At 37.2% G+C, this 25,177-nt stretch overlaps 2 protein-coding genes across 5 annotated transcripts in view; one reads left to right on the forward strand and one right to left on the reverse strand.

Annotated features, from left to right (window-relative positions):
- APAF1 (apoptotic peptidase activating factor 1) overlaps nucleotides 1-15,206 on the reverse strand; it is a 35,183-nt gene extending 19,977 nt beyond the window's left edge. The window contains exons 1-12 of one of the 3 annotated variants that reach the window (XM_082076083.1): nucleotides 14,825-15,163; nucleotides 13,117-13,254; nucleotides 12,644-12,833; nucleotides 11,188-11,385; nucleotides 9,989-10,172; nucleotides 8,830-8,942; nucleotides 8,178-8,309; nucleotides 7,525-7,763; nucleotides 6,815-6,982; nucleotides 5,872-6,003; nucleotides 2,297-2,410; nucleotides 1,513-1,691 (exon numbers count right to left, since the gene is read on the reverse strand). In XM_082076083.1, coding sequence (XP_081932209.1) covers nucleotides 1,513-1,691; nucleotides 2,297-2,410; nucleotides 5,872-6,003; nucleotides 6,815-6,982; nucleotides 7,525-7,763; nucleotides 8,178-8,309; nucleotides 8,830-8,942; nucleotides 9,989-10,172; nucleotides 11,188-11,385; nucleotides 12,644-12,833; nucleotides 13,117-13,254 — 1,787 coding nt within the window. In that variant the 5' untranslated portion in view covers nucleotides 14,825-15,163. Of the gene's footprint in view, nucleotides 1-1,512; nucleotides 1,692-2,281; nucleotides 2,411-5,871; nucleotides 6,004-6,814; nucleotides 6,983-7,524; nucleotides 7,764-8,177; nucleotides 8,310-8,829; nucleotides 8,943-9,988; nucleotides 10,173-11,187; nucleotides 11,386-12,643; nucleotides 12,834-13,116; nucleotides 13,259-14,824 lie in introns of those variants that run through there. The other 2 variants (XM_082076082.1, XM_082076084.1) reach the window with 2 other exon arrangements.
- Nucleotides 15,207-15,304: 98 nt separating this feature from the next.
- On the forward strand, nucleotides 15,305-24,818 carry IKBIP (IKBKB interacting protein). Of its 2 annotated transcripts, none has more exons than XM_082076107.1 (4): nucleotides 15,305-15,462; nucleotides 17,020-17,247; nucleotides 18,863-18,980; nucleotides 19,875-22,034. In XM_082076107.1, exons 2-4 carry the CDS (start codon nucleotides 17,054-17,056, stop codon nucleotides 20,640-20,642), a joined length of 1,080 nt encoding a protein of 359 aa, XP_081932233.1. In that variant the 5' UTR covers nucleotides 15,305-15,462; nucleotides 17,020-17,053; the 3' UTR covers nucleotides 20,643-22,034. The 2 variants fall into 2 exon arrangements, with proteins under 2 accessions (XP_081932233.1, XP_081932234.1); XM_082076108.1 differs by lacking the exon at nucleotides 19,875-22,034 and adding an exon at nucleotides 23,787-24,818 and having other exon boundaries at nucleotides 15,312-15,462.
- Nucleotides 24,819-25,177: the final 359 nt, after the last annotated feature.

Below are 25,177 nucleotides of genomic sequence, written 5' to 3' on the forward strand. Positions count from 1 at the left end.
AAAGCTGTTTCACTGCAAGACACAGCCTTCCTAATGGCATTTTTACAATCTGACACGTGCTGTTTCCAAATATAAATTTCTTCCTCAGAATTCTTGACCTCCTGGAGGATCCGTTTCAAGCTTATTAAGAAACATTTATAAATTTGTTTAGATCTTCGATTTGCCTAATTTTCACAGCAATGACTCAACTCTTATCACTACAGAATCACTTTAACAAAAACTTCAAATTAGTATCAATCGATCATCCTGTTTAGCCACACCTTACTCCAGAAAGCTATCACTGTAATAACATGATTTTTGGTGACAAATAGATTGTTATAAGATTTTTTCCTAGAATAAAAATGAATCAATGTTCTTCAAGTTTTTATCATTACCAGTTTCAAGTCTTCAGGCTTAGCATTTAAATAACGGGTAAAGCTGTGCTTCAGAATGAAAGCAATTTCTCACTGCAAAATACTGAGTAATCTAAGCCAATACTGGGGGTTTTTTTACATGTTTTAATAAAGCTAAAACTGCTGGTCAAGAGAGCAGTGTATTCACCTATACATCCTACAAACCATTTTTGGAACCTTCCCCTAGGATGGCATACAAAACCATCAGTCTCTGTTCTGTCAATTTTGGTCATGTTCTTCACCATAAGTATCCAATATCCAAGCTGAAAGCCCTGAACTTGCTGGGATTGACTCTTCTGAACTGTGCAACTTTCAAGCGTTTTTGTCAGCATTTTGTTACCTATGCAAAACTAAATAACCAGATATTCAAAGAGAATACCTAAATTCAGGTATGCCTGGATTAACCTGTCTGGTTATCACCATAATTACCTGATAGAGTCATTCTGGTTTGTAACCACCAAGTACTACAGATATAAGAACAGAAACATCAAACAGAAGAATCTAGCAGAGACAGTTACATGGTCAGATGACTACTGGACTATGCTGAAAAAATATTTAGATACATATACTTTTTCCTTGAACAACTTCCAAAAATATGAAAACAGCAAAAGATTATTTAAATAGGAGAAACTTCAAGATTGGATAGAGATCACAAAGCCTTTTAGTATTTCCCATCTCACTACTTTCAAAAACTTCACAAGTTAACACAAATGTTCTCCTTTTTAAGGTATGCACTTTACTAGAAAACTTAAAAACTTGCTGTAACCTACTTAATACTTGCACTACAATTCTAACTTTAAAAAATGTATTTAGAGAAGGTTAAAAGTACTTTATTTTCAGCTTTGTATAGCTATTTAAAAGGAACAATCATTCAGTACAGAAGTAAATATAATCCTCTAGTTATTTCTATGTAATTGTTACTAATTTGTAGCCTTACATATCAAGAGTTCTCCTCCTCCCACAAGTTCTTGAAAATTATTTCACTTTCTTTCCCCAGAAAAAACACACCAATTCTTAAAAACCTCCTCATATTAGCCATACACTGTATTTGGTCATTCATGAAATTATTTTCTTGGATGAAGGGATGAGCATATCAGCAGATGAGACTGTAGCTACTTACATCCATTCCAAATAAAATGCTCCTGTTTGTCTTTGAGCACGTAACTTGGCTTGTTGATATACCTCTGATGTCTCTGGTTGGCAAAGACCCAGCTGTATAATGTCAGGAAATGGTTTCCGTCCAAGAAGGTGCCCATTTAAAGACAGAAATTCCTGGAAGTTCTCACGTACTGTGCTATCCTATGTACAGAGCAGAAAATATTTGATAACATAGAAAGTAGATTTATTTCCTAAGTGCTCTTTGCATTTTTTTTTTTCTATACAGCTAATATTCTTACAGAAGCGTTTAGTTCTATTTTTCTATTATATTTAGGTCTATTAGCAAGTACATAGGATACACTGAAAAAATGCATTATCCTATTCAGGAAAGCATATAATCCTTACTTTTCAAATAAAGGATATTGACAACCGTGATTTATTCAATAAGCACTCAATGTGAAGTATCAGAGAGACTACTCCAAGTGACCAACAAAATTCTACACCTCCTCAAAACCAGAGTACCATATGTACCCACCATTAAGTTATTGTTCTTCACCTTAGTTATTGAGTTCTATCTATCATCAATTACTTGTGCACACACAGAAGTTTCAACTAAAACTAAAAATTAAATTTTCTTCATTTTTCTGTTCTCCAAGTTAAACTTTAACTTAGTGCCATTTTTATATTTCAGGTTTTTAAGCTTTCTAGATATCTCCCATATAGATATATACACATTCAACAAAATGCACTTAAACATGGAAAAATATATTTGGAACAGACTGATCATTTACCTTTTAGTATCATACCTTTTGATCCAGGACTGAACTATATTCTACGTATTCATGAATCAGATGAGCAGGCCCTACCAATTCTGTTTTAGCTTTAATCCAATCTAGAGAAAACATAAGATCACAGAGTTCCTACAAGAAACACAAATTCAAGTTCAGAGCATGAGTTCCACAACAGAATCTACTTGAGGGGAAAAAGAAAAGCACAAGAAATAAAATAGGTATTTCATATGCTTGGGTACAATTGTCTCCAGTTAAAAATTTAGGCAACTTCCCGTTTCCTGCATCTTAAACAGGTATGAAAATTCTGGGTATAGAAGGCTAAACTTGTTATTTTAATGCAAAAACTGCTCTTTGATATAGCTAGTCATTGAATGGATGGGGGTACAAAGCAAATCCTGACTTTTGTAGCACACAAGACCTGGTTTAAGATACAACTCTGAAAAAGCTGCTTCTAGTCCAGTCTAGCAAAGACCACTCTGCTAATAGTGGTCTCTGTTGGTCTTCCTAACAGATCCTGAGTTTGAATGAAAGCAAAAAGTCTGTTACAGTTGCATATAACTTGAAAATGTAAAAGCTACTTAAGAGGCTGTCAGAAACAGCAAACAGAATTATTAGAATAGACTATTTTGGTCAGAAGGGTCCTACAATGATTATCTAATCCAACTGCCCCACCAATTCAGGGCTGACCAAGCTAAAGCATGTTATTAAGGGCATGGTCAAAATGCCTCAAACACTGATTGGCTTGAGCTATCAACCACCTCTCTAGAAAGCCTGTTCCAGTGTTTGACCACTCTTTTGGTACAGAAATGCTTCCTCATGTCCAGTCTGAACCTCTCCTGCTGCACCTTTGCACTGTGCCCATGCATCCTGTCCCTGGATACCTTGGAGAAGAGATCAGCACCTGCCAGCGCTTCCCCTCCCCAGGAAGCTGTAGAGAGAAATTAGGTCATCACTCAGCCTCCTTTTCTCCGAACTAGATGAGCCCAAGTCCTTAGTTGCTCCTTACAGGACATTCCTTCCAGCCTTTCCACTAGTTTTGTTGCCCTTCTCTAGATGCATTCAAGTACTTTCACATCCTTGTTAAATTGTGAGGCCCAGAACTACACACAGTGCTCAAGGTGAGGCCGCACCAGCGCTGAATACAGCAGGATAATCACGTCTTTTGACTTGCTGGCTCTGCTGTGTTTGATGCCCCCCAGATGTGGGTTGCCCTCCTGGCTGCCAGGGCACACATACTGGTGACTGATACAGACCCTGCTGTCAAACAGCACCCCCAGATCCCTTTCCACAGGGCTGCTCTCCAGTCACTCTCTCCCAATTTCTACTTGTGCCCAGCATTATTCCATTCTAGATGCAGAAGCCAGCAACTGGACATGCTAAATTTCATCCCATTAGTCACTGCCCAATGCTCCAGTCTACCTAGATCCTTCTGCAAGGCCTCTTGTCCCTCAAGACAGTCGACAGCACCTCTCAGTTTGGTATTACCAGCAAACTTACTAATGGTGCACTCAACTCCTGCATCCAGATCATTGATAAATATAGTGAACAGAACTGGCCCTAGAACTGATCCCCACAGAACACCACTGGTGACTGGTCACCAGCTGGACATAGCCCTGTTTATTACAACCCTTTAAGTCCTGCTCTTCAGCCAGTTCTTCACCCAGCACGCCATGTACCTGGTCATCTTGCAGTTGGACAACTTGTCCAGTAAAAGGATGCTGTGAGGGACAGCATCCAAAGCCTTACTAAAAACCAGAAAAACTACATCCACTGCTTTCCCTTCATCCACTAGGCAGGTGACCTTATCAAAGAATGATACCAAATTAATTAAACAGGACTTTCCCTGTGTGAACTGTGCCAGATGGCAGCATCACTCTTTAAATGCCTTTCAACCCTACCCAGTATAATCTTCTCTACAATTTTTACAGGAACTGAGGTCAGGCTACCAGGTCTGTAGTTCCCTGGGTCTTCCCTCGCACCCTTCTTATAAACTAGAAAAACGTTGATGAGCTTCCAGTCAGCAGGGACCTCCTCAGATCCCCAAAACCCTTAATAGATGATTGAGAGGGGTCCTGCCATAACATCCACTAGCTCCTTCAGTGCTCTGGGATGAATCTCATCAGGCCCCATGGATGTGTGAACATTCAGCTGACATGTCATGTCCCTTACAATTTCAGTGCCCACAAATGCAAAGTCTCTTTTCTCACATTTGTGGTCCTTCAACTCAGGGGACCAGGCAGCCCAAGGTCCGTCAGTATTATTAAACACTGAGACAAAAATAGCATTGACCGCTTCTGCTTTTTCTTCATCCCTATTATTCAGATGGCCATCTCAAACAAATAACAGTTCAATAAAGTCTTTAGATTTCCCCTTGCTATTAATGTACTTAAAAAAAAGCCCTTCTTGTTAAAAAAAACATACTTGCTAGGATCAGAAAAACTGTTTAGAGACAACACTGCACAGGCTCAAAGTGTATTCTAATTTAAAATCAGTAAATACCATAAGAATTAAAAGTTTATCATGGTTAAACAAAGAAAAATAATACCTCCCAACTTTATTAGCCTTCCAAAAATGAAATCATGTCTTAATAAGGAGAAGTAAGTAATATTAAGAGTGTAAACTCTGGGAAGCATAGAGTCATAGCGAGAAAGGCTAAAGAACTCTGATAAGCTAATTCTACAAAATGTAAAAAGGCTAATAATAAAAACATTTTCCCAACACATTGAAATTAAAGACATTGAGATAATGAAATAAGAATGATTAAAAAAACCCACAAAAACTAGACCTGCAGCCCACACTAATTCTGAAAGTTCCTATAGGTATACAAAGTATATTTTATATGAGTCAGATGAACCACCTCAAAAGATGTTCAACTGAAAGAGTTTAAGTACATGCGAAATGAGGCAATTAGTAACCAGGACCGATTGCCATGCAAGGCAATAATTCTTAAGACATTATGTGAAAGTATTGAAATATTAATCTTGCTGCATAATTTGTGTCTTATACTAGCTTGGTACCTAAAGAACAGTAGATGGCAAAAATTACAGCAATTTTTTAAAGGCACCAAGGCAATCCTGGGAACAAGAGGTTTGCCCATCTAACTCTTGCTAGATTCTTTATGGCTGTTGAAAACTGGTAATAGAGAGAATGAACTTTTACACATAAATCAGTATGACATCAGAGTAAAAAACTAACAAGAATTACATGGAAAGAAGTAACTAATCCAATTGAATTCTCTGAAGAAATCAATTTACTTGCATTATCACACAATAAAGCAAGACTGAATTTTCAAAAAAGTTTAGAGAAGAATTCCTATCAAAGCTTCTCCAAATGGAAAATAAAAACATGAGCTATTATGATACAAAACAAGAAATCTTCTCAAGAACTGGGTGAAAAGACAAGACACAAAGGGTAAAAATAAAGTAACTTTCATAACAGACAAGTGATTATCAGTGGCCTCCCTAAAGGATGCTATGTTGAGTGCTTACCTATTCGCACAAAAGCCTGGGAGAAAAGAGATTCAAGTAGGAAAAACCCCGGGGGGAAAGGCAGGGGTAAGGGTGGCCTGAGAAACACTACTCAGAACTCACCTTCTGCATGTTGGCACCACTCATGTGATACGCTAGAAAGTTATACCAGTACATGCAATCCTCTTGAGAAGGAACAGGTGTATCAAGTTTGTAATATTTCTTGTACTGATTTACTATGTTTTTATGTAGCTCCTGCAATATGAATCAAAACACACTTTCAGTTAATACTATACCAAAGTATGGACTGGTTTCAATATTGAGGAATTATGTTATTTATATATATGTGTATATATATATAACCAAGGATAATTATTATTCCTCAACTGTAATACATCAACAAATGAAATTAGAAAAGCTTATCTTCCAAATTGTACACTTAACCTAATTTATTGCTCACAGCTTCTCCAGAAACATTCTCTGGATATTAAAAGACAGAAGAGCAAGTTGTGTTAACCTTTCTTCTTAGGCTGAGAACAGCTACCAAGTTACTCTTCGCATTAAACATGGGTGGCCAACAAAAAAGACCCTTACATATGTAGATCTAAAGCAAGCCTAAAAACTTGCCTTTTCTTCATATCTACTCATTTTGCCCTGTTGTTCAGAACTCATAAATTTATTTGGCCCAACTTATAGGTCCTTTCCCTCCAAGTATTGCCTTAAATTGAAAAAAAATGAGTAAAAAGCATTTCTCTGTATTAAAGAAGAAACTTCCTAATCTGGTAGGGTCTTGATGCCTTGATCATCAGATGGAACATTCCATCTCCTGCTGGAAATGTCTTTGAGAGAGAAAGAATGGAGTTTAGTTTCTTAGCTCAAGATGGAACCATCATGAAATCCCTCCACAGTTTCAAGTTGAAAAATAAATGTTTTTAATTAGTCGCCATTAAATTTAACTGCATTCTACGAAGCTTCACTGGATACTACTTAACAAGGGAACATTTTCTGAAGAATGCCCAGCTATGGAGAGTAAAGTTAGAATTAAGTAGATTAGTCAATACCCTACCTGAAGCTGGTTGCGATTCTTCTCTGTAAGAAAGTCAAGTTGAAGATCATGCAAATAATAATGGAATGACTTCCCATTACGATCACAGAACAATAGTGATTTGTTAACAAATTCCTGTAGTATATCTTCAACTTCTTCAGTTTCCATATCCCAAAGAATACAGAGCACCTAAAATAGATACATGAAGACAGAAAAGAATCAGAACTAAGGGGTAATATGACTTGTATGAATACTGTAAAAACGCTACCAATTAACTGACAAAACACATACTAACAAATATAAACACATTACAAATGGTAATAAATTAGCAAGTTAGCAAATTTTCCAACCTATAGGATGGATAACACAAGTTTTTGTGTTTGTCTATTTGTGATGATTTATGGTGATCATCTTTTTCTTAAAAGAGCCAAATTTCACGTAACAGTTTTAAACCTCCAGAGAGCTCAGTTACAGTCTAATTAAAGAGCTATATATGGAATGCACATTAAACTAACATTATGAACACATTTATTCAGTTACGATTTTTTTAGTTTCACTACTGACAATGAAAGTCATGATACAAAAATGAACCTGACCTACCCAACCCAGCAAGTACTATTAAGTTATAACCAACATAAGTTACACACAACATTTAAAAGTTTTATGAATTCTTCCAAGTTATTGCTTGTATCTCACTAAAAGTGATCAGATTTCTGCAGTGCTGTCATTACCTTAGTAGGTACTCTAACATCTTTTGGGAGGATAGAGAGGTCTTTATAGTAGTCTTTATAATTGTCATTCAGTTGCTCAACACTTATGGACATTGCTTCATCAAGAGCTTCATAATCATAAGAAGAAGATTTTCTTATTCTTTTGAACTGCTTATTCTGCAGCTGTTTGAGATAGTAGTCCCAGCGACTAGGGAAGTCTCGTAATAATGCTCCTATCAAGGATATCACAAGAGGAGAACCTGAAAGAAAAGATTAATTTAATCTTAGAGGTTTTCAAGGAACACAATCCAAGAGTTCAGTCAAGCAGTTGAATAAATCAGGTAATTTTCCTAATACATTGATTAAATTATTGAGGTGTGGAGAAAAGACAAAGAAAACATGTCATCCATGTAGACATCTGCAAACTCACCAAATTTAAGTGTAACAGGGGGGTGGAAGGGGAAGATATGTTTAAGAAAACTTTGAAATTCAACATGAGAAATTCTGTTTAGTTTTGTTTTTTCTTTCTCAAAAAAAGAGCATTTAACAAACACCTGTGTTTTACTTAAGGTGTACAGTATTAAAGAACGTTCCCTCCTCTATCTTTAAGTCAAAACCTCAAAGAAAAAAATACATTCAGTGGTAAACGGTATGCTAAAGAGTGACAAGTATACCTTTGCATTCTCTTACAAGGCAGTTAGCTTGTTCTGGCAGTTCTGATATTTTCATATTCACAAATAGCGATAAAATCTCCAGTCCTTTCTCATGTGCTAGTCCACTTTCCACATGAACCTCATATTTCTTGCCTAGACACAGAAACAGGGAAAAAATTAAAAGAATGTAAAAAGTCCTACAGAAACAGAGAGTACTTTCCAAGCAAAATCTAGAGCAAAGGGCCTGGCTTAGAATTTTTTGCATAGTATTTTAGGTGCTTTGTACTAAGGAGAGTATAAATTCTATAAGAATTCTTGTAAGAATCAAGTTTGCATTAGAGAGACAAAAAAATTAGACTATAATCTAATAATTACAAATGCATTACGGACACATTGTACGCGCAACTGCTTAATAGCATAGAGATAATCAGCAGCATCACTGAGGTTCATTTACCCTGCAGAGAATCATTGCACTCTTCAACGTAGACATATAACTTTCAAGTTAACATATAACATTTCATGAAGAGCATAAAGTCTGACAGAGAAAATTCTAGAACTTTGCCACTTGTGCACAAGTTAGACACAGATTCTATCAGGTTCTTTTAAAAGTTCACAAGAACAATTTGCATAAATACACACAGTCTGTGCTGCAGGAGAGAAACATGTTCCTTACCAGACACAGCATCTGTTACGCTCCTGTCTCTGCTGGTGATGAGAACCTGGCATTGATTATCAAATGCTTTTAATACCCAGGAATCCCAAATGTCATCCAGGATCAAAAGAGATCTAGTGCAAGAAGAAATATTGCAGATTTCAGATCAACTGTTAGTGCTAAAATACAGCATTGCATTTTAACAATGAGAAAACATTTTCAGAATTTACAATGTATTGCTGCATAATTTTTTTATATAAATATGTAAAATATCTGAAGAGGGCATTAAACAGTTTGCAAGAAAGCAGAATGCAAGTATCTCCAAAATCCAAAAGTTTTTACCCTTTATTGCTTTATAGCTACAACTGAAGCATAAACAATAAAGTTTTGAGAAATATTTCCATTAGTAGATGCCATGGAAAACAAATATTTACTCTGTTTTTCAAGTCATAAGATACTATAAATTAAGAAAAAAGTTGTATAGGACTAGATAACAACTCTGTTTGACACAGGCTAGTGAAAAGCTTTGTGGGAGAAACCATTTCAGTGTCTTTTTGACTCATTCTACGTACCCAATGAGAACACTGAAAGTTAGAACAATTCTTATTTCCAACTGTTTGTTCTCAACCTTTGTTATTTAACAACTAATATTTTTTCAAGTGAATGCAACTCCTGGACTGCTGGTTAACATATTTTGTTAGCAGAAGCCTTATTAGCCTACTACACATATTCATATTCAGGACAAGCCTACAATGTGTCCCTTCAGTTATCCCATTAAAAAAAAACCAAACATCTAAACAGGGGCAGAGTTGTACTATGTATGTTATATATCTGCCTCTAGCATCTATTTACCCTTCAGCTTTTGTACACTTATCTGAACTTACTTATTCTTTTATCATATGCAAGTCCGTAATTTTGAAAACTTTAACTAGAGCCCCCACACAAGAATTAAAATTCTAGAAGTATTGTTAGCTTCATCTTGAATAACACTTCCTAATTATCTACAGTAGAACAGAAAAAAAGGAAAGCAAAAATTCAAAAAGTTAGGAAGTTGGTTTAAAAAAAAAAATACACACTGTAGAGACATGTAACCACAAAAGACACCTTGGAAGATTAGACCAAAGTTACTCTGTGAAGTTTTATCAGCTAAAAGAATAGTGTTTCATTTTACTGACATCACCTGGCATATTTGCGTAGCATGAGCAATCGAAGACGATCTTTCGCCTCCTCAATGTTAAGTGGTGGCCTTTGTGAAAGAGTAGAGTCATGTTCTAATCTACTGCAGAGATTCTGAAGTTTAATTAGGAGCCCTGCTTTATCCTGTTTTCCAACAGAGATCCAGTGAACTCCTCCTGGAAAGTAATCTAACAAAAAAAACAACACTATTAATAATGCTATACATTTAAAATCTGAAATATTTAACAGAAGCTTACAATAGCAATCAGTAATCCAATTTCAATTAAAATACAAAACTCTAAAGTCTATTGCAAGTAAACCTTGCAAGTCTACCATTAGCACAGAAGGATGGTTCTACAACTACTTTTCAAAGGAACAGGCTCCGTAGGGTGAGTTCTCACAGAGAGTTCACACTGCCACTGATGCTGCCATCCCCCTCCTCTAGAGGCCTTCCTGCCTGTCCCATGAAAACCTCTTCTCCGTCCATCTTCCAGCTCGTCTGACTTCGCATTTACTTTGTTCACCCTGTACTACTGCAGGAGTTCAGAGTCTGGGATACGAAAATTATCCCAAAACAGTGAACAAGAAGGCATCTAGAAGAGCCAGGTGCAGCAAAGGATGCTGTAGTTTCTATCCCTACATCATGTTTTCTAGTTCCGGAGTCCTACTTTCATCTCCAAGTGTCACATGCAGGGGAAACAAATTAAAATCATTAAATGGTTTCATTTATGATCTGCTTTAAGATAAAGTGATACTAGTGTAACCACCCCACAAATGCCTGCCATTATTAAAAGGTATGCAAAAGTTAGAGCAAGGCTTTTAAAACTCACATAGCAAAAGGAAGAATCTGAGGACTTAACAAGAAATGCCCAAAAGGAATATAAACTAAATATGGTTATTTGGCACTAACAGAAATAACAATTTCAAGTTAATTAAGGATGTATCTAGTCTCCTAAACTAAAGCAGATTCCAATGTGAAAAGCTACTCAGAATCTTTTCCCATACATTAGTAAAATATTAGTGGTCCTAGAGCACTAAATGGTCATGAACGCTGTAAGTTGCAAGCGACTATTTCTGAAGGGACCTAAGGAATTCAGAAAGCTACATGTTAAGTTACTTTCAAGATGACATTGGATACTTTACCATACATGTCATATACCTGTAGAAATTTTTATAAAAATATAGATGTTTTTCTAAAAGTACCTTTCAAGAGCTGATGATCCCGTAAAGCTTCTGCTGTTAGAACAGTCTTCCCACAACCTGCCATTCCATAAACTGTGACCCAGCCTGGATCATTTCCCAAGCAGTACAATTTCTGTTTAATAGCATCTACCAGTTTTGGCCGAGTGACAAACACAACTGGTCTCTGTGGCACACCTCCTTCGCAGAGAATCATCCTAACTAAAAACAAGAAACATGAAAATAAAAAGTAATTTCTAAATGTGATGCCTCTTCAAACCAAACAACTCCCCACCCCAGATAACTAGTGGACTCCCTTCCGAAACTTATGCCCCATAGAAATGCTGTAAAACCTACTGCACTCACAACATCAAATACTGAAAAAACACTGCTTTTTGGAAATGAATTACTTAAATGGTAACTAGCTTCCCACCTAAAATAGCATCCAAATTCATCATTACATTTTCTGCAAAATAGTTACATCAATCCCTAGAAGTGAAAAGATAATCAGCAGCTCCAGTAGAACCTGTGGCAAACACAGGAGCTCAACATTCCTATACCCAACTGTCAAGTAAGTTCCTAAGCCAGAAGTTACTGCCTTACGGATGCAGCAGAAAACCAAACATGCTGTGGAAGGCTTTTCCTTTGCAGTTAACAGCACAGCATTGTGGTCTGAGCAAGACTTCTTTGATTTAAGCTAAGATAGTACAATTTGCAACAAAGCAGGTAAAGCAATGTGCACTTTATCAGTCCACTGCTGGCCACAAAGTGGCCATGTGCAATGCCAAATTATACTGGTAAGCTCTAGGAAATCTTACTCAGGTAATCAAACTTCCACATGCCTATGACACTTCTTAAAATGTAGAGTGGCAATAAGTATGACATTTCGTCATATGCAGTTAGAAGGTTATTCCCATTAGATACTATCGAATTATTTCATGTCAGTCAAAGATGATACTGATAACAACATAGGTAAAAGTTAGGAACTCATGTTGGGTAATTAAAAGGTCTGGTGGAGAGAATTAAGCAAGCTAATAACGAGATCAACTACTGGAATGCAGGCTGAGAGACTGCAGATTGCTCTTCAAGAGAAAAGTCAGAATTTTGGAGGCTACAACTTCTTTTATGTTAGATTCAGCTTATTTAATATATACAATTAAAAGGTTTTTTTTCACATAGAACAAAAATGTTGTAATTTAGAGAAAACTGAGCAAGCTTCAGGTTTGCTGTCTTCTCAAAAACACATTATTAAATATGAACATTTTCAAGATGACCTATGAAAGTCACAATTGTTTTAACTCTCCTGCCATATTAAATACATGACATATAGATATACTGACTACTACACTACCAAAACAAGTGAATGCACCATCTACTCCTTTTTCATTGGAACAAGTATTACAGATAGTCACTTAGCAAGGAATAAAAAATGCGACTTGTCTTTGCCTTCAAGCACAGAGATTGCCTTAGTTATACTGACCATCTGAAGTCATTCCATCCATTGAAGTCTTCCCATTATCAGAGGAGATGGCAGGGATGCCGTCCTGAAGAAGCTCAGCAAGATCTCTGTACCCTTCATGAAGTAGTGCATTATAAAAGGATCTATATGAATTATTATCTTTTGTAAGAATAATGTTTATTAGCATAGCTGCTTGCTCCTTCTGTGTATTCTAGAAAAAAAACATTAAAAGAGATGTTATACAAAACTAAGAGACCTCGGAAATCATCTAATCTATCACTCTGTCGGTTACAGACTGTTTATGGTTACAGAAATAGCCTTGAACTTGACCAAGCCCTTAACTTTATAAAGTGCAATAAAATCTGCACGTTACACATACACTAAAGAATTTGCTGAATCCAGGAATGAGATAGACAGAAATTATTATTTTCAAAAAGGATGATAAAACATGTGAGTAGACTAGGAAGATAAATAACAGCGAGAGATTATTCTACCTGTTTCTTCACTCTCTCCTCCTCCTCTAATGTTAGTACTTCATCAGAAATCATACAATCCATAATATAAGAGGTCTTGATGTCTTTTTCCAAGGCTTGGCGATTCTTAAGTAAATAATTTCTACTCTTGACATCCATCTTTCTTTAGTGTGAAAGAGAGGAAAAAAAAAAAACACAGCAAAGTTGGAACCAGAACATAACTTAAAAGTACAAGGAAAACATTTTAAAATAGCTTATGAATTTTGAAGTCAGAAAAAGTAGCAGAGCAGCTACATCACTGGAAAATACAGTGAATCTTCAGGTAAGTTCATAGCACAAACTGCAGAAAGCTAAACACTTAAGTTTTTGGTTTTTTTTTTTTACTTTCTGTCTTTATAAAGATACTTTCATACTACTGTTACAGGAATTTATTTATACTTTTAATGACTCGCTAGTCTAGCTTAGCTGGACAGTACAGTAGCATCAAGAAAACACTGGAGAAACCTAACATCTTTCCCTTTTAACAGAGAAAGAATAGGCCTATTAATAGTTAAGTTGTAGTAGATCACAAGCTACTGTGAATATGAATACTATTGTTGAAATATTACCTAGATGCCATATGTTATTATATTTAATAAAAACACCCAGCTGAGCATTAATACTAATTCATCTGACTACAGTATTTTTCATTGCTCCACCTGGAGGAACATAAATAGCTATAAAAGAAATTCAATCTTTAATTATTAATTAGACTCACAGTAAAACTTTTGTGCTCACTACATGAGTGGAAGCTTTCATTAAAAAGAAGATATGTACTGCTAATTCTTAAAAAAAAAAAAAAGAAAAATCTGAGTCCTTTTGCACATTTATATGAATTTATGTTTATGAACACTTGCAGAACTAAAGAATAATATTCTGGGCAAGCTTTTCATATACTAGAAACTTGCTAAATGTCTCCATGAAAAGGTCTTCTCCCCACCCACTACATCACTCAAATTTTTTAAGTCCTTGGATCATGCGACTGGGATAACAGGATGAGAAAGAAGTCTGGTCTTGTGGCTGGCAGCACTGGGCAGAACTGTGACAGAAATAAAATCCCTCTGTACCAAATCCCATGAGATTAACTTGATGCTGCCTTCCAGTACAGGACTCTATACACGCACACTTGACACATGATGGAAGTTGGAGCACCCAACACTGCCAATGACTGAGAAATAACTTCCCTTGTCAACATCCAATACACAACTATACATTTGTATTCTTCCTCCACGTCATAAAAAAAAAAAATGCCTGAAGACAAAAGAAAGTGAAAACTGTTGTCTACCGTCTAAAGGTTTTTCAGTACTGATCAGCTGCTTTGGAGAGTCCCTAATGATGAAAACGCTCTCTCCGATCACACTGTTGAAAAACGACCAAAGGTTTCATAGGCAATTGCAGGTTCCTCCACAGAGCAGGTGCCCAGAGAGGCGTTCACCTTCTCCTTCGTTCCTTGAAGAGAAGGAACTGCTGTACTGGCAGAATTTCCTATTTTCACTGAAAATTATGTGATTAGGAAAGTATTCCACCCTGTCTTTATGCCACCGCACCGCTTAGGAAAGGGGACATGAAAGCTCCCCAGAGGAAAAACGTCCAGGTTAAGTAATAATAAGAATAATCAACCCACACGTGGAGTAAACACAAGGAAGCACCCGACAAAAACAAGCCACAAACGCACAAAACAAAGGGTTACCTCACACCAGACACACCTCAGCGGAGCCGCCGTTACCAGCCGCAGGGAAGACGAAAGGGGAACCGGAGCGCTCAGACCCGTTAGCACAAACCCCGCCGGGCCGGGGGCTCTGCCCGGCCACCTCCGCACCTTCCCCCGAGGCGGGGGGACAACAGCCTCCGCCGCAGACAGCTCCGGAGCCGCGGGCTGGGGGCAGCCTCAGGGGCGCTGCTCCCTCGTCCTGTCCCGCCGACCTCACTCGGTCGGTGTCCGCCACAGCTGCTCAGCTGACGGGCGGCCCGGCGCCAGCCGGAGCCGCCGGCAACAAGTTCTCACGTCGCGCCGAGAAGCAGACGCTACCCGGCGCCGGGGAAGCAGCGCGCCCCGAGCGCTTCCTCCTTCCGGGCCCGCCGCCCTCCCCGGCGGCAGCCCGGCCCCCGCCCGCCCCGCGCGGAACAAAGCCCGGCGCTCCCGCGCCGGCGCAGAGATCCAGCGGAACGGCGGGAGCGCGCCTGACGTGGCGCAGAGGCTCAGGCTGAGGGCGCAGCAGTGGGTGAGGCGCCGGCCCGGGCCGGAGGTGGGGCCGCGGGGCCTGCAGACGTGGTAACGGCCTCCCCGCCCCTCTGCCGTGCAGCTGGGGCCGGAGGAAGCGCTTGAGGGTACGGAGGGTGCCCCGGCGGAGTGTGGCAGCGGGCGGAGGGGGTGCCGCGCTGCCGAGGGAGGGGGAAAGGCGGCCGCACTGTGCTGGGGGCGTCGCTGGGGCGGCGGGAGGTCGGCGGGGCTGGGTGGTGCACGCAGGGCCCCTCCTGGGGCGGGCGGGGGGTATCCTGGGAGCCCCCAGGGGATATGGAAGTGTTCTGGAGGGCCGGAGGGCAGTCGGTCACTGTCGGTGCCCCGGGCCGAGGGCAGGTTGGGCTGGGACGGACCGGGGTGAGGAAGGTGTGGGAGACGCGGGAGCCTCTGTGCGAGCTGTGACTCCCTGTGGGGCAGGGGGGTTCGCTCTGAGGCTGTCCTTGTTAAAACTGAGTTGTTGTGCCTCTATTAAACCGTTTCCCTAACTACCGTTCTGATCTCTTTTCCTTTTTTAACTTTATAATACCTGCTCTCAATCCTAAAATTGTTTTAAAAGTTGCAAAATAGCATTTCTGCTGTTTTGGGGAGAGAGCAAGAGATGGTTTTTTCCTGCATACTTCAAACTCTGAGCGTGCTTTCTAGTACTGTGACTCACCAGCAGCTCTAAACTTCATGCTCTTGTGACAGATTTAGATTTTAAACAGTGCATTTTACATATGTCTGTGAGTAAATAACTATTTCTGATATTTAAATACTTATATTTTGACATGCAATTAAGCTGCAATACTGCAAAGTGATCCAGAAAGAAGCACATTCTTGTTTCAAACTCTGCTAAACCAAATCCACAAAGGATCTAGTCTATTCCGAGCAGTACACTGGAAGATTTTTAGGCCTAAAAATTCCACTCTGTACTTCCACTTGGTTAGAAAAGGGGCTTTTGTGCTCTTTGAAACTGGAGGTTCATATTGCCTGAATCTGTTCCAACCTTAATTTTAGCAAAGAGGAAATTAGAGCTGCTCTTTCATCTGGATGTGTTATTTCATTAGTATTGTGTGTTTTTCTATTAAGTGATGTCTGTGGTTTTAGAGATGACATGAAATTATTACAGCAGAACTATTTCTAAGTTAGATCTTGATTTGCAATCTCATTTTTAAAATTTAGAAAAGTCATTTTCCCCTTTAATGCGGAGTCGGTAATAATTTTAAAAATAATCTATTAGTAAAACATGATAGTAAAATCGCTGATGAAATAATGACAGTAATCAACTATAAAAAGAAATATCATGGTTTCAGTCCTTGTAATTTTAAATATAACTTCAAAATGGCTTATTGTATAACAGTTGAAATATTTCTAGAAAACTGAAATTAGTTAAAGTTTGAAAAGTCAGTTCAGTTTGAGAAAATAGGAAAGAAGTGCTTTATAGTACTGAACACAGGTTTTCACACAGTCTTATGAAAGTATTGTAACATTTTACAGAAGTTTACATAACTAGAAAACTTTTAATAAATATTTAGTAAACATTAGTAAATACTAAAATAAACTCTTTGGGGCGTGTATTTGTGTAGCTAAAGGGCAGAAGGTTGTATTTGGGAACACTTGGAAGTAACTGGTACCTTTTGGGGTTTTTGTTTTGTTTTCCCTAGCTCTCTTTTTTGCTTCTGCTTTTTAAAACACAAAATGTCTGAAGTTAAGCAGAGGAAGAAAGGTATTTCTTCACCCAAGACCAATGAAGATCCACAAAATGTTGAGAAGCACAGTAAGTGTGGGAAGCTGGCAAGCCCCAGGACCAGCAGTAACTGGAGTTCCTTTTGGATGGACTCACGCACAACCTTGAGCATAATTTCCCTTGCTGGTTGCCTAGTGCTGACCTGGTAGGTAACCCTCTAAAGTGGATTTTAATACCTTCTTTTGTATTCTATACTGTATTCAGTCATGGGCAATATGATTGGTTACTTTTTAATATAGTGTTTGTGTTAAGTGACTGTAGAAATGTTAAGGCTAGAAGGGTCAAGAAAAGAATAATAGCATTCACAAGTGTGGAAACATTGAATTACAGAGGCTTGAGCTATTCTGTCATGTTGAAAGTTTAAAACGTGCCTTGCTCATGAATTCTGAATACCTGCTTTGGAGACTACATCTAACCGTGAAGAGCAACTTAATCCAGCAATAAGTTGAACAGGGCTCATTTGGCAGGTAATAAATAAGTCAACAGTAGAAGTGGTGTTTTCTGTAAATAATTTGCTCAGCAGTGTAGTAAATTGTTTGTTGGGTAGATTCTTCAAGTAAAGGTCAAATATCTTTGTAAAAGATGTTTTAGAATATCTTAGCAGCATCAGTACCTTAGTTCCATCAGAAACTGAGCTTCTTGTAGAAACAATATGATGAAATTCTTAGAATTCTAGTGCAAGAAATGGGTCTGGATTATTACAGTCCAGACATCAACCTGAAAATTGAGGTAAAACTTGTTCTTATTTTGTCATCACCCTGATTTCGTTATCTTAATATTTGAGAAATGTAGAATAAAATGATTACTGATGCTTCTGCTTACTGTTTCATGTATATCTGTTATATCTGTTTTGCTTGTATCTATCTATAGTTTGCATTTTAGCTTTTATTAGCCTATACAGATTAAGTTAGGCGTTGTAGATCTTTTGAAACTTCTGACTGCTACACAATGTACTGATAAATACCAATTTATGAAAGCACAAGTATTTTAAATAAACTCTATTGCTCTGGATAAAATTGTTCTTCCACTGAGACAACCCCTTCATAGTCTACAATAAAGCTTGTTATGGGATTAATAAACATCCAGCAAAATTCAGGGCTCTTGTTTAGTTGTCTCATTTCCTTTGTATAAAGTGCTTACAGTTCAGAAAGCTCTCAAGTTCACAGTAAATGAATCTAGAATGTATATAAAGTACAGAATTGAGATCTCTAGTGTCTGTTCAAAGTTAGCATCATCATGACTGTAGCTGTACAAGCTTTGTCACAATGCACCATATATTCTTGTATGGCTATAATCGAACAACATTAAACAGCCTTTCTGAATCCAAAGGCTTCTGTGCATGATTTTGTGATGCTTTGCAAGAAAGTACAAATGATTTTTTGGTGTGTTTTGTTGCCACTGGTTAAATAATACTTTATCAATAAAATATATTGTGAGGCAATGCCCCACAAGCGTGTAATGGCCTCCATGTTAGCAGTCTCATTGGACATTTTTCCTGTTTGAATGGTGTACTGTGTAAAAACAAAGCACGTCTATGGATGTTTCATTATTTTTCTACCTCTATTGGAAGACAACTGCAGTATGAAGAGAGATCAACTTCATTTAAATGCACTTTTTTTTTCCCCTCTCCTTTATTGATCTAGCAAATGCTATGAATACAAATCCCTGCAGTAACAGTTTGCTGTGAATCAGGTCCTGAAATACTTAATATATGCTAATTATGTAGTTATATTTACTATTTATTTGTTTGCAATTGGCAGGTTCCTATTTCAGCAGTCAAATCAATTTGCTAATATGGAGAAAAAGTATAATTTTTTACAGCAAGAAGCTGAAAAATTCCTGGATGTGGAAAATAAAGTTAACTTAATTTCTGAAAAGGTAATAATTAACATCTTAATTGGATAATCTGTGGTGAACATTTGCTGTTGTTATACTTTGTTGTCATTTAGTTAAACTGACTGATTTAAAATAAATTTTCATAATGTGTCTGCTTGCCCGTGAATAGGCCTTTGGGGAATATTTCACGTGACTAAACATGTCAATCGATAACATTATTCAAATATGTGAATATAGTGGTTGTATCTTAGTATTATATTTTATACATTGAACTATTTTAAAAACTTAGATTTATGCACATAATTCATTCTATTGGTACTGTTCTGTGTATGATTCTAATACACATTGATTAGAAGAAAGTTTACAGGCATTTTTATGTAGTAGACCTGTTCTAAAAATATGAAAGTGATAATGAAGTGGTAGTAATATTTTTTTCACTGCTATTTTATTTTCTTTTCCATGTGTGACATTATCAAGTAGAAAGCTTGGGCTGGCTGCCAAATTACCTCCTGTATCTTACAGATAATGATGGGAGTACAGCATAGTTTATGCCAGTGATGTTGGTTTAGCACTGATCTCGTAATGATGTAATTTATACATGATGTAATTTGGATATTTATATACCACACTTCAGATTGCAAAATGTTGCATGGGATTTAGGTAGTGTGATATATTTTACAAAAAAAAAAAAAAAAGGATTGACAACGAAGAAAATGGCATGTATTCTATAGAAATTCAACAGCAAACATACCCTTTTCTGTGACTTTTTCATGCTGGGTTAACAATAATTTAAAGGTGAAATATGAAAATAAATCATACAGGAGCTTTGTAACAAGTAAAGTGGCTTCTAAGGGACTTTATTCTCTGTTAAACAAGTGCAAGTGGTTTTCTATTTTGTTAAATAGACATGGACATTGTTTTGTGTTATAAACGCAGCTTGAATCTTCTGAAAGTATCCTACGAGAAGCTGCCTCATCCATATCTGTGATGCCTGAGTTTGAGCAGGAAATATCTTCTCTTCGTAACATCATAAATGATATTCAGAACAATGAACAGACTCTGTCTATAAAGATGCAGAGCATTAATGAGAAGTTCCAAAATGTTACAAATTCCTGGAGAAGAAGCTTAGATGAAATGAACACAAACACGAGTGTTTTAAAATCTGAAGCAAAGTTCATACATACAGAAGTTACTTCCCAAATTAATGATGTTGACCAAAGAATTAAATCCCTTTCAGAAAGAGTAAGAGATCTGGAAGACAGTACAGCCAGAAATATTAAAACACTGAAAAGGCAAGAAGACGACGAATTCTCTAGAGTTGAACAAAAGTTGGACTTGCATGCAAGGGCAGCTGAAAAACTAGAAGAAGAACAGAATAGTCTGGTAGCCAAGGACACAGACCTGAATCAGAAACTTGCGAACTATGAACCTAAAATTGAGGAGTGCAAGACCCATTTGCCAACAATTGAAAATGCTATTCACTCTATTCTTAGATTATCAAGTGAATTGCTAAGCATGGAGAAAAAGATTAAGGATGTGACAACACAGCTATATACTGTGGAAAATGATATGTTGAAAATGGTTTCTGATACAATAGCCATGCAAAAGGTTCTTGAAGGCATACAGCACAATGACAGCATATCGAAAGTGCAAAATGAAACAGTAGTTTTAGAAGTAGTGCATGACCAGAATGAGGATAAGTGAATTTGCACTTGAGGTTTTCATTTATGGAAGAGCACTGTAACTTATTACAAATGTTACTTCAACATATATTAAGGATAGCTGAAATATTGTCATTAATTTAATAGCATTGGATCAGAATGAAAGGCAAATTAGAGGGTAGAGATCAAAAAAAAACTGTATTGAAGGAGGAGTGTTTTCTTAAGGCTAATTTTTAGCTTATTTGTTAAGTTTTTTATTAAAAAGGAATTTGAAGCGAAGTGTTTAGATTTAAGGGAAAAAAAGTCAAAACCAGAGACAGAGTACAATTTATATTTAATTTTCAATAGTTTTTTATATTGTTACTTTTTGTGTTAACATTCAGTTGTAGCACAATGAACAATTACGTTCTTCTCTCTAGGTAAATATATACATATACCTCACTTTTAAGGTATTATATACCATAATGTTTTTTGTGCTTCCGGTACAGCCTTCTCAATAAGTACATTTTTAACATCTGAAGTTTAGATACCAACAGCATTATAGAAAAGAGTAGTAAAGTACCTCTTACTGAAAACTTTGTCTTGTACTGGTATCTATAAGCAGGGTGTTACATAGGAGCTGTATTACCTTTTATTTGTCCGACCCCCTGCAAATAGCCTCCTTAGACCTCATTTCCAGCCTTTTCAAACTTCCTAAAACCACTGGCCTGGTTTTGTTCTGCCATTGAAGTTGTTTGACTACATATGGACTGAAGCTCTTATTAACAGGTATTCCTGTTAGATCACCTTCCATCATTTAATTTGCAAGTCTGGTGTGATCAGACACTGTATTAGTTTGGGAGGATGGGGAGTTGTAGGTTGGTTTGTTTTGGTGCTGTTAGAAACAAGTTTTAACCTTTTATTCTGAAGAATGTTCTCTGTTAGGCATGACATGACATGTCTGGTATTGCTTTGCATTTCAAAGGGAAAAAAGCAATGTCACATTGCATCTCTTGCTTCAAGCTTTGGGAAACAAAAGCAATTAAAGCCATGGAGTTTGTATGTGGGGGTAGGGAATATCTAATTTATCCATAGATCCACTTACATAGGATGTAGTTCTGTAGCTGTTCACTGAAATTTTGGTCTTGGGACCACCATAATTTTGTGTTTACAGACTTATGTCTTGAAAATTTCCTGAAGTCCGGAAAGGAGATTGCATAATAGACAGTATGAACCCACAGCATTGATGACTTAATCGGGTTTAAGTTAAATTATTCTGGTTTTGTATATTCATTTATCTAGAACTCCACTGCAATATTCACTGAACAGTTAATGCTGCCTCCTCAAGACACTATTAAACCAGCATTTCTCAATGTTCACTAGTTTCATATATTTATTACTTTTGTATAGATTTGTATCCATTTACAGTCTTATTCAATAAGAATATATTGTAGTAGATTGCCCTGTCCTGGTGGAAATTCTAAGTCAAAATAAATTGCTCGTCCAGAATGAGTATGGAATAAATACTTCAGTGTTCCATTAAGAAATACTATCCTATATGGAAATGTTATTTTAAAATACTTTTCATAAGTGTGTTCCAGTGTGTTTCTAATTCATATTGTAGGAAACAATTATTTTCCAAATATAATAGGCCCAGGCAGGATCTCTTGGCAAAGCATATTTTAATAACGATTTTGCAAGACCGGGTGTTCTACCTAAAGGTAGGCACACCTAATAGGGCAAAAAGCCCCTGTTTATATCTCCCCGAAATCCCGGCCGCAATTTCCCTCCCTGTTCCCCATTGGTTGGGTACTTCAGGGTTTACAGACTATCCCGACACACACAATACCCTTCCCCTTATCAGTCTATTTAAGGTATGGATTCCTGGTACTTTGGCTACACTTCCCCCTAAATTAACTTATCAATACAGGTATCGGTATGTATACAGGTGTCAGTACATATTCCGGGAAGAGACTGTGTATTACATTAAGAATTCATAGTCTTATGTCTCTCAGTCCTTCCCCCCTGCTGGGGTCAGGTGCCAGGTCCTCAGTTATGTAAAAACAACAGTTCTTCGTTAAATGTTCCTTACAATATATTTTTGGGGGAGGGTGGCTAAATGATCAGTGGTACTCTCCTCAGTTCAGTGTCTTTCATCAACCTCAGCTATATTGAAACCTGAATGTACATGAGATCGAACAGAAAATCCTCATCCTTTGAGGGCATTGACTAGGAAACCAGCACAACTCTCCACAACCTACATTTTAGTGTTTTGTTTTTAAACAGTTCTGTGTTAGTGAGGAATGACCAATACTATTAGAAAGTTATAAATACTTACTTGGTGGTATTTTTACTACTCGTATCAAGAAAAGGATTGGTATGAAACTAATTATGGCCTCTTAGCATGTGTTTCAGCTTGCCCCTTTGGTGTGTTTTTTCTCTCCAAAGTTCTATGCTGATTTATTGGGGAATAAAGAGGATAGTATCACTCATATTTTCCTTTCATCCTCTCAAATTTGAAAACCAAGAACCAATTGTTTTTTTTAAAAAAAAGTGAACTAGCAAATTAGAAAATTCAGCCAGAAATCCAACAGTAGCATGAATGTTCTCTTGTTAGTGTAACTTTTATGGGGGCAGGCTGTTTAAGTGATGTTTTTCCTGTGAAGTATTTTGGTGGCTATTTAAACAAAAAGGAACCATGCCTTATTCTTTGGGCTTTTTCTTACAGGAATGCCGTGTCCAAAATACCTATTGTGATTACCAAAATAAAAACACATCAGTTCATTATGGTCCATGATCTTTGGATAAGGGAATTTTAAAGTGGGCATCTTTCTAAAACGTTTCTGAATTCCTTTCTACACGGGTCTTTCTGGATCGTGCAGATTATATTGGTTTAATACAAAAGTTTCCGTAAATCAGAAGATTGCATTTGTTGACGTGTGTTTTCAGAGGTCATGCTGGAAAGTCATATAGCACCTTCTTGTAATTTTTGTTCTCACAGAAGAAGTAGTAGCATTTGAATTTTTTATGTATACTGAAAAGAAAAGAAAAATTGGTTGTGTTGCAGCAGTTTATTTTGTAAAGACAGGGTTTGTGCTCAATTTCAATGTCAGGATAGTAAGATATTTCTATTAGAGTGTAGCTTCAACTGTTACGTGAGTTTTTAAGCTAGAAATCGTGTCAAATATCTTTGTTTGTATCCCTCTAGTGTGAAAAGACTTGGAACTTAATGGAACAGCTGGAAGATCTTAAAATAATTTCTCACATTAAACATCTGCAGGAAGATACTTCTACAATGAAAACATGGTCTAGCAGCATAGTTAAGAAACAAGAAGAACTGCAGAAGAATTTAACATCCCTTTTTAATGCAGTTTCAGGTGTTGAACAGAATGCAGCTTCTGCATCAAAAAACATAACTTTGACAATTGTGACCGTAAAAACTGACATAAGGCGCATTTCGGGCCTAGTCTCAGATATGACTGCGCTGACAGATTCTTTGCAAACACTAGAAGATAAAGTAGAAAAAGGTGAGAAGACGACAGTAAAAAGTATAGGTGACCTGCTTACCAGTAGCATCGACCGAAGTACAAAGCTACAAAGCTTGGCGTCCAGTAACGCAAGAAAAATTGAGCAAATTAAGACAACATTATCCAAGTTACAGAGTGATTTTAACAAGCATTCGGATAGACTTTTGGATCTTGAAGGTGACAGAGCAAAAGTTCTGAAGACAGTTACATTTGCAAATGATTTAAAACCCAAGATGTACAAACTTAAAAAGGATTTTGCCATCTTGGAGCCATTAATAGGTGACCTAACACTGAGGATAGGAAGATTAGTGGAGGATGTTTTACGACGGGAGAAGGAAATCGCTTTACTGAATGAGAAACTGACCAATCTAACAAGAGTTCAGACTCAGATCAAAGATATAAAAGATGAAATAACCCAGATTTCAGAGATGAATTGATCACTGTGAAATGACTTTGCCTAAAGAGTAGTAGTACTTAACAAGTACGAACTCCATGTGTACTTTTAGGAAGACAGACAGTATTTAAAGGCTTCACTTAGAAGCAAACCAAAACTTGACTAGAGATTTGTCCTCTTCCTTCAAAAAGGACAGCAAAAAGCTATACTGATTTCAAGGGACATGCTATAATGTGAGAAATGTCTCTCTGCATGTATTTGTCCTTCTGAAGGATGACAGATGCTATATTTAATAAATTGCTTGTTTTGTACAATGAAACAGTGTTAAAGCATAAAATGTTGTTCTTACTTTTGAAGTTTGCTTTCATTAAGAAAGCGGGACCCAAGACTGCCACATCTTCAGCTTTACTTTCCTGCTTCAAAGGAAGAAATAAAATTGTGGTTTCTAAGACAGAGTTAAACAAGAGTTAGTCAAACTGCTGTAGCAATTTAATATCTGTCTCAATAGATTCACTCTATGATTTTTGTAAACCATAGCACTTTTAAAAATCAATATTTAAATAGGTAAATGCAGTGAAGCAAGCAATGCCTAGAAATATTGCTGATGCCTTGCAAAAAGTTTGTCACGCATTTATACGGAATATTTGTATAAGGTTTTCTGTGAGGCTTTATTAAGTT

The sequence above is a fragment of the Streptopelia decaocto genome (assembly GCF_964273445.1).
Source record: "Streptopelia decaocto genome assembly, chromosome: 1".
NCBI lineage: Eukaryota > Metazoa > Chordata > Aves > Columbiformes > Columbidae > Streptopelia > Streptopelia decaocto.